At 43.5% G+C, this 7877-nt stretch overlaps 1 protein-coding gene across 1 annotated transcript; it reads right to left on the reverse strand.

Annotated features, from left to right (window-relative positions):
• Positions 1–542: 542 nt before the first annotated feature.
• LOC309508215 (uncharacterized protein) lies at positions 543–3280 on the reverse strand (the record flags this gene model as incomplete). Its single annotated transcript, XM_082182733.1, has 2 exons — positions 2804–3280; positions 543–2585 (listed from the first exon to the last, which is right to left on the reverse strand). The coding sequence occupies exon 2, from the start codon at positions 2370–2372 to the stop codon at positions 543–545; it is 1830 nt and encodes a 609-aa protein (XP_082038859.1). The 5' UTR covers positions 2373–2585; positions 2804–3280.
• Between the last annotated feature and the right edge of the window lie 4597 nt (positions 3281–7877).

The following is a 7877-nucleotide window of genomic DNA, read 5'->3' on the forward strand; positions in this document are numbered from 1 at the left end:
GGGAGCCCCTATTAGGTGACCCAAAACACACTACAGTAAGTTCGACCTCCTAAAAGAAGAGGACCTCTCAATGTAAATACTTGGAACTCTGACTGCCAGAGCAAGGAACCTCTCTTCTTCTGCCGACACATGTGGTGGAGGATGAAATGCTTGCAGGACCATGGACCTAGCCATGTTAGATTGCACTTAAGGCACATAGCTGGGTCTCGGAAGCAGGATGGCCATAACTCCGCCGAGGGTAAACCCCAAGCAAGCTGGTACTAATGCCGGCTGAAGGGATTCGAAGGGAGCCAGGGATAGGTCTTCGAGAACCACCGCCAGGTACCAGGAAGGAACCCTGGACCTGACTGTCAGTCTCATCCTCTATGTACCAAGGAGAAATAGTATGACCAGTTGGTGCCTCCCCAAAAGGCCCAATATTCAGTGGTGCAAGGAACGCCGCAATGGCATCCATGTGCACCATACATGTGGACGGGGAAAGATTCGCAGAGAACAATCTTGAAGAAACTCCAGAACTGAAGCCACTGGGCAGTTAGCTAGGCCTAACTCATGTTCTCTATACCAAGTGGAAAAACATTCCACTTAAGGTCATATAATCTCCTAGTAGACGAAACCCTAGAGATAAGTAAGGTTCCGTGCACCCCAAATGATAGAACAGCATCTAGGTACTGAGCCCCCTCAGAGGCCAGACCCACAATTTCCACAGCTCTGGGCGAGGATGGAATATAGTGCCCTCCGCCTGAGATAACAGATCCCTCCTCAGAGGAATCTGCCATGGTGGAGCTATCAGGAGTGAAATTAAGTCCGAAAACCATACTCGGGCCGGCCAAAACGGGGCTACCAGAAGACTGATGCCCTCCTGACGGACCCTCTCCAGGACTCCCGGGAGCAGAGCAATCGGGGGAAAAGCGTACAGGCGAAGCCTCGGCCAGGCCTGTACCATGGCATCCAACCCCAGCGGGGCTGGATGAGTGAGGGAGAACCAAAGTGGACAGTGGGACGTCCCTCAAGACGCAAACAGATCCACTTCCATTGGCCCAAACCTCTGCCATATCAACTCCACCACCTCTGGATGGAGTCTCCATTCCCCGGGCCTCAGCCCCTGCCTCGACAGGATGTCTGCTCCCTGATTCTGAACCCCCGGGACATATATTGCTCTTATAGATAATATTTTCCCTTGGGACCATAAAATAATCTGATGCGCCAATCTGGATAGAGGGCGCGATCTGAGTCCCCCTTGTCGGTTCAGATAAGCTACCACTGATGTATTGTCCGAACGTATCAAGACGTAGTAACCTTTGATGTCTGGGAGGAAGCTTCTCAGAGCCCTGAACACAGCCAACATTTCTAGGCAAATTATATGCCAAGAATAATGATGGTCCTGCCACAGACCCCTGGCAAAGCGGCCGATAACCGCGCCCCAGCCAGTGAGGGAAGCGTCTGTCGAAATGGTTTTCCAGCGACATGACGCCCCTAATACTGGCCCTTGGGACAAGAACCAAGGTTTCTTCCATAATAATAGGGAACAAAGCCATCTGCGCGTAACCTTTATTATACGGAACGGATTCCCCTTGGGGGAAAAACCCCTTGGCTTTGAGCCACCACTGAAGGGGCCTCATGTGAAGAAGGCCCAAAGGAATTATGTTGGATGCCGCTGCCATGAGGCCCAGCAGTCTTTGAAATTGCTTTACAGTGATGGCCTGGCCTAGCTTTAACCCTGACACCATGGTCAGGATGGATTCGATACGTGCGGGAGACATACGTGCCTGCATCGTAACCGAATTCCATACCACGCCCAGAAAAGTAGTTTTCTGAGCTGGTTCTAACACACTTTTCTTAGTGTTGAGTCTCAACCCCAGGTTCTGAATGTGGCCAAGGACGACATCTCGATGCCGAACTGCCATTTCTCGAGACTGGGCCAAAATGAGCCAGTCATCGATATAATTCAGTATACGGATGCCCTGAAGCCTCAGTGGAGCCAGAGCTGCATCCATATACTTAGTGAACGTGAGGGGAGAGAGTGCTAGGCCGAACGGAAGAACCCGATATTGGTACGCTTCGCCCTCGAAAGCGAACCTCAGGAACCTCCTGTGACATGGAAAGATGGAGACATGAAAATAGGCATCTTTTAGATCTATCGTGACAAACCAATCCTCGGATCTGATTTGATTCACGATGATGGGAACAGTGAGCATCTTGAACCTGAATCTCCTCAGAGAACAATTCAACTGCCTCAAATCTAAAATCGGCCTCAGCCCGCCATCCTTCTTTGGAACTATAAAGTACCGGCTGTAAAACCCGGACTCCCTGTCTGGTAGGGGAACAATTTCTATGGCCCCTTTGACCAGTAGAGTCTGTACCTCTTGTTCCATAACCCGAGCCTGTTCTGGAACCACTGCAGTCGGTACCACCCCAGCAAACTTGGGAGGTCGGTGACCGAACTGCAGTCTGTACCCATATTTTATAATATTCAGGACCCATATAGATATATTCAGAAGGTGTTGCCATTCTTCTACAAAATCTACTAAGGGAACCAGCCCCTCGAGACTGACCTCGGGTGATTTCCGAGCACTATTCTCGACCTCCTGAAGCGGAGGACCGGCAGGAAAAAGTCGAGAAAGATTTTGTGACCATAGTCGGTGACCATAGTCGGTGCCCTGTTGCAAGCTTTTGGGGCGAACGCCACGGTGTGCGTTCGCTGGAAATCGATGTGGCCCGAAGCGCACTTCACGGCGGGATACAAACATCGATTTTCCTGAGGGCTCCCCCAGAGGGGAGGCTCTTTCGGTTTCGTTCTCGACACCCTGAAGCGGAGGACCGGCAGGGAATAATCGAAAACAGTTTCCGATGTGCGGACACGAACACTGCCTGGCCGCAAGCCTTTTGGGCGGACACTACAGCGTGCATTCGCTGAAAACCGATGTGCCCCGAAGTGCACTTGACACTGGATACAAACATTGATTTCCTGAGGGCTCCGCGGAGGAGCGATTCTCGCTCGTCCCTCCACGGGGGGACAGCCATCTTCGTCTCGTTTTCGATACCCTGACGCGGAGGACCGGCAGGGAAAAAAATCGAAAACGATTTTCGACGTTCGCTGCTCATCATTTGAATTCCTTAGAATTAAATGCAACCAAAAACACTGGATAAGTGAAACACGGTCTGGATGGTAGGCTGAATTAAAATATCTAACTTCTTAAAGTCAGATAATATATTCCATCATTTCAATTCCATCATTTTAATTCATAGAATTAAATGAAGCCATAATCACCAGACAATACTGTTTTAACCCCCTGAGGTCTACGGTATCGCCGGCGATACCAGCTCGCTTTTTTTTTATCAATGTAAAAGAAACTCATAAATACTCTGTTGACTTTGATTTTCCATAGGAGTTTCATACATCAATCGATTCTGTTAAATGTGTATTATTTTTGTGTATACTCACAATAAAAACAAAGTGTTGTGCTTTTTGCCAAATAAAGAAAAATAAACACGAAGCGAGTTCTGCCTTCTCTCTGCCAGTGTAGTCCATTCTGAAACGCGTCCGAAAATGAACAATAACTGAGCGAATACTCAGTCAAACAGGCATACAGACACACAGGCATGAAGCTTGAATTCTCTTCTCTTAAATGAAGTAATTTATATGAAAAACAAATATTCTCATCTTGTGAAATCTGTATTAAAAGAGAGCGATTCCAGTCGAGCTCATCTCATCTCATTACGTTATAATCGGCCACGCCCACGGAGAGCGCGCGCTATTCAAACGCAAATGACTGAGACGATCCCATACAAACTGTGAACGCCCACATATCAGCTTGAGAAAACACATCAAGTTTATTCAGATAAGTGTACTTGTCTACACTGTCTCGCAGCGCTGTGAGGAATAATAATAATGGAAAACTTACCTCAGAAGTGCTGGTATTTCGAGGAGCAACGGATGGAATAATGTAGTAAGTTTTTTTTTTCATTCTCAAGTAAATCGCGTTTCTGTGTGAATGAATGAACGCAGAGATGTGCTGTTTACCACAACTCGCAAAAAGACGGTTTAAATTTGAATTGCGTTTCTGTGTGTGAATAAATGATCTGCTTTTAGCAAACTATTTTGCTATACTGAGTAAAATCGATTGAAATATGTTGAAATAAAATGTATTTGTATAAGCAACGTATTAAACTGCAAATTAACATTTATATTCCTTATAATAAAAACGAAAGACCTATGTTACAGACAAATGAAAGACAACATTTCGTTGATTAGTTTTGGATAGATTACACATTTTTACTGTAAAATATCTGCCACCTCAAATAAGCTTTTGTTTGCCAATTTTTGCTAATATGTTAAATATAGTATGTTTTGTCAATGTAGGCTATATTCGAAGTTTGAAATATGTATGATAAAATGTATACTTTAGTTTTTACAAAGAAAGATTACACTTCAATTGTTGTTGTAATTGTAACCTTTTTAATAAAAAATATATATATTTACAAGGTAGATGTAAACAAATTTTAAAAGGTAAATATAAGCATTTTCTTTAAATAATTTTTATTGTGTTTTATTATTGACAAATTTGGGGAGAGGATACATATTCCAAAACTGAAAATACAGTATGAGAATTAACTGCACAATTAATAGACATGTTTTCCTTGGATATTATACAATTTGCAAGCAAAATTTGTGAAAAAAAAAAAAATTGACATGCTTCCAACTGTGAACCAATTTGGTAGAATATATATATATATATATATATATATATATATATATATATATATATATATATATATATATATACTGTATATATATTGCTCTTGCATTCTTTCTTGTGGCTATAGGTGACACACCTGAATGAATGGCTCATTAAGTATGCGGGCCCCATTGTCTCCTGAGGTGTGAACCACTACATATGCATGATGCTGTTGAATGGTTGACGCCCCTTGCGCATATTGCCTTTACAAACAAAAAGTGTTTTACAAGATTTAAATCAATGTATTGTGTTATGTGAATGATAAGGGCAGGATGATTTTCACATCATTTTGAAGAAAAAACTCTAGGCAAAGACATCAATTAGTCAAAAGTCTTATTGACACGTATTTAGTATGTGTTTTGTGGCCTTATTTCAGAAACTTTAGTTTTTAGTTTTTTCAATAACCATGCATAAACATTATTCTCTCAAAAATACAAACATGTACATGCATGTTGCTCACATATTATGGTAGCCCTGTTTGTGCTAAATAGAGTGTAATTATACCTTTGCCATTAATATGTTTATAAGCAACTGAAAAAAGCACAAATGTCAGGGCATGTCAGAACATCTCAAGGACCCCAAAAACCCCTCAGACCTCAGAGGGTTAATATTTATTTATACGGTCTCGTAATCTACACGCTGCCTCGGCAAACGCGAGATTCGAGCCGTTACAATATATTTGGCTTTCATCCCTCGAGAGGAAAGTCATCAGGTTCGAGGTTGAAACATCCGACAGCGCACGGAATTTTGCACGCGCGCCCGAGATATTTCTCAATGAACACTGCCAGCACCCTCAGGAGCTGATTGTGAATGCCTCGCACCCAAACAGTATTATTTCACAGATCGCGTGTGTCCCTTTTATTGCAGACTCGTAATCTACGCGCTGCCTCGGCAAACGCGAGATTCGAGTCGTTCACAATATATTTGGCTTTTCAACACCATGGGGTGGTGTGGCGCAATGGATAAGACACATGCCTTTGGTGTGAGAGACCCGGGTTCGAATCCACTGTGAGACACCAATGTGTCCCTGAGCAAGACACTTAACCCCTAGTTGCTCCAGAGGCGTGCGACTTCTGACATATATAGCAATTGTAAGTCGCTTTGGATAAAAGCGTCAGCTAAATGAATAAATGTAAATGTAAATCTCTCGAGAAGAAAGTCAACGGGCGCGAGGCTGAAACACCCGAAACGCACGGCTGTGTGCGTCGAGATATTTCTCAATGAACACGCAGCCAGCACCCTCAGGAGCTGACTGTGCATGCCTCGCACCCACACAGAAACTTATTGTTATTATCTACTATAGATTCTGTATTGCAATGCAGTGAGACAATTCTTATTTTTGGGTTACAACACCGGCGAGTGTGACTCATGTTCCTCGCTCCCGATGCTGAGCACATCCCCTTCTTCAGAAGCAGATAGGTCGAGCATCGGTCACTCGTCACGGGCAGAAGAAGCCGCATCGCGGGCTTCTGCGTCGTGAGTGAGCGTTATAGAATCTGCGGATAATGAACGAAAAAGTGCCTCGGCAGTCTCGTTCTCATCCGCGAGATCCTTCTGCGATCTCCGCGATCTAAGCCGCCGCGCCGCCTCAACGGACGCGGGACTCGAACCGCGGGGATCGCGAGCCTGGCCTTTATCAGAAAAAAAAATAGCCAAGCGGGAGCGCTGCACTCTAATCGGGAGTACTTTCACAGTGTTCACAGGAAGCCGAGAGAACTGCCTGTGCGTGCTGCGCTCCTAAACAGTGTACAAACAACTGATGCGTGTCCCCACCCGTGAGAAATATAGGGCAGGGGTGCACACACTTAAGTGTATCTTCCACTCGCATAATATAGAGGATTTCAACAGACAAACAACACCAAATAAGACAGACAGTTTCACAGAGAACGCTTGCTGAAGAGCAAAAGCTAATGTGTGTGTGTGCCAGCATCACTTTTATGCATCCGGTTATGCCGTCACATGTTACGTCATGACGCAACACCAATCAGGATTGGATTAGTTTCATTCATACTTCAGAGGCGCACGCTAAGGGAGCGTCCCCAAAGTGTCGTTTTACAACGACGCAGTTCGAGTTCCCTAATGAAAGGGAACCCCACATTGATAAGACAGTTTTTAAGAAAACTAAGTTCCCCGAACCAGTCCTGCCCATCTGGGGTGCCGCGTCCGGCGACCACAGGCAATTTGTTGAAGGACTGGAAACCAAAAACAATAAACCATTACAAAGAAACACGTATAAATAATAACCAAAATAAAACAACAAACAAGAAAAACAAAAACAAACGAAAACTTCAAATCACAAACATGAAAAAGAAATGTAGGTATACAATACATGTATATAAAAAGGACACAACTCACATCAAAATAGAAAAATATATAACACAACATCAATTAATTGAAAACAAAACAAAAAAGAACAACAAAACCCTATAGAAACGACTGGTGACAGCTAGGTGGCTGATTGTCTATTGCAAGCTTGTTCAAGGCTTTGAGTAAAATTTGTTACTCACGACACTGTTAAGATAGAAGGCAAAGGTATCACACCACCGTCCCCAAACCAACGGTCCAGCTGATCTTGTACACGTCAAACGCTGCAGATATATAGAACGCTGCGAAACACATTTTTGAGCACATGAATGCTGATTCTTGTCAGCGCTGGATTCTATCAGTGCTTGAGCGCTGGTCTATGACTGGAAAAATAATAGTCGTTGCAAAAGAAACGATACATAGCTTACATGCAGGGACGTGCACAGGAATTTTGAGGGGCAGTTGCTCTGAACTGAAAAAATACACATGAGAAAAAGAGTTCCTCATATTATTGTTTATTGTTTTTTTTATTATTATTATTTTTTTATTTTATTATTATTATTATTTTTTAAGAAATAATCTGGATTGAATTGACAGATGGGGAAAAACTCGCTTCTAATAAAATAAATAAATAATAATAATAAAAAAACGCTTAAATTTCGGGAAAAAATACAATCCTTTTTTAACCTTTTGGCTTCCTGTACATTCAGTTGTGCTTCTTGCTCGTATTCAGTTCTGATGGTACGTATGGTAACTGGGCAACTACGCATGATTTGTAGTATGATTGCGTAAAGGGAACAGGAATTCCGGTAGGGAACAGAATCGACTCAAAGAGTA

This window comes from Leuciscus leuciscus, assembly GCF_965113295.1.
Source record: "Leuciscus leuciscus genome assembly, chromosome: 10".
Classification (NCBI taxonomy): domain Eukaryota; kingdom Metazoa; phylum Chordata; class Actinopteri; order Cypriniformes; family Leuciscidae; genus Leuciscus; species Leuciscus leuciscus.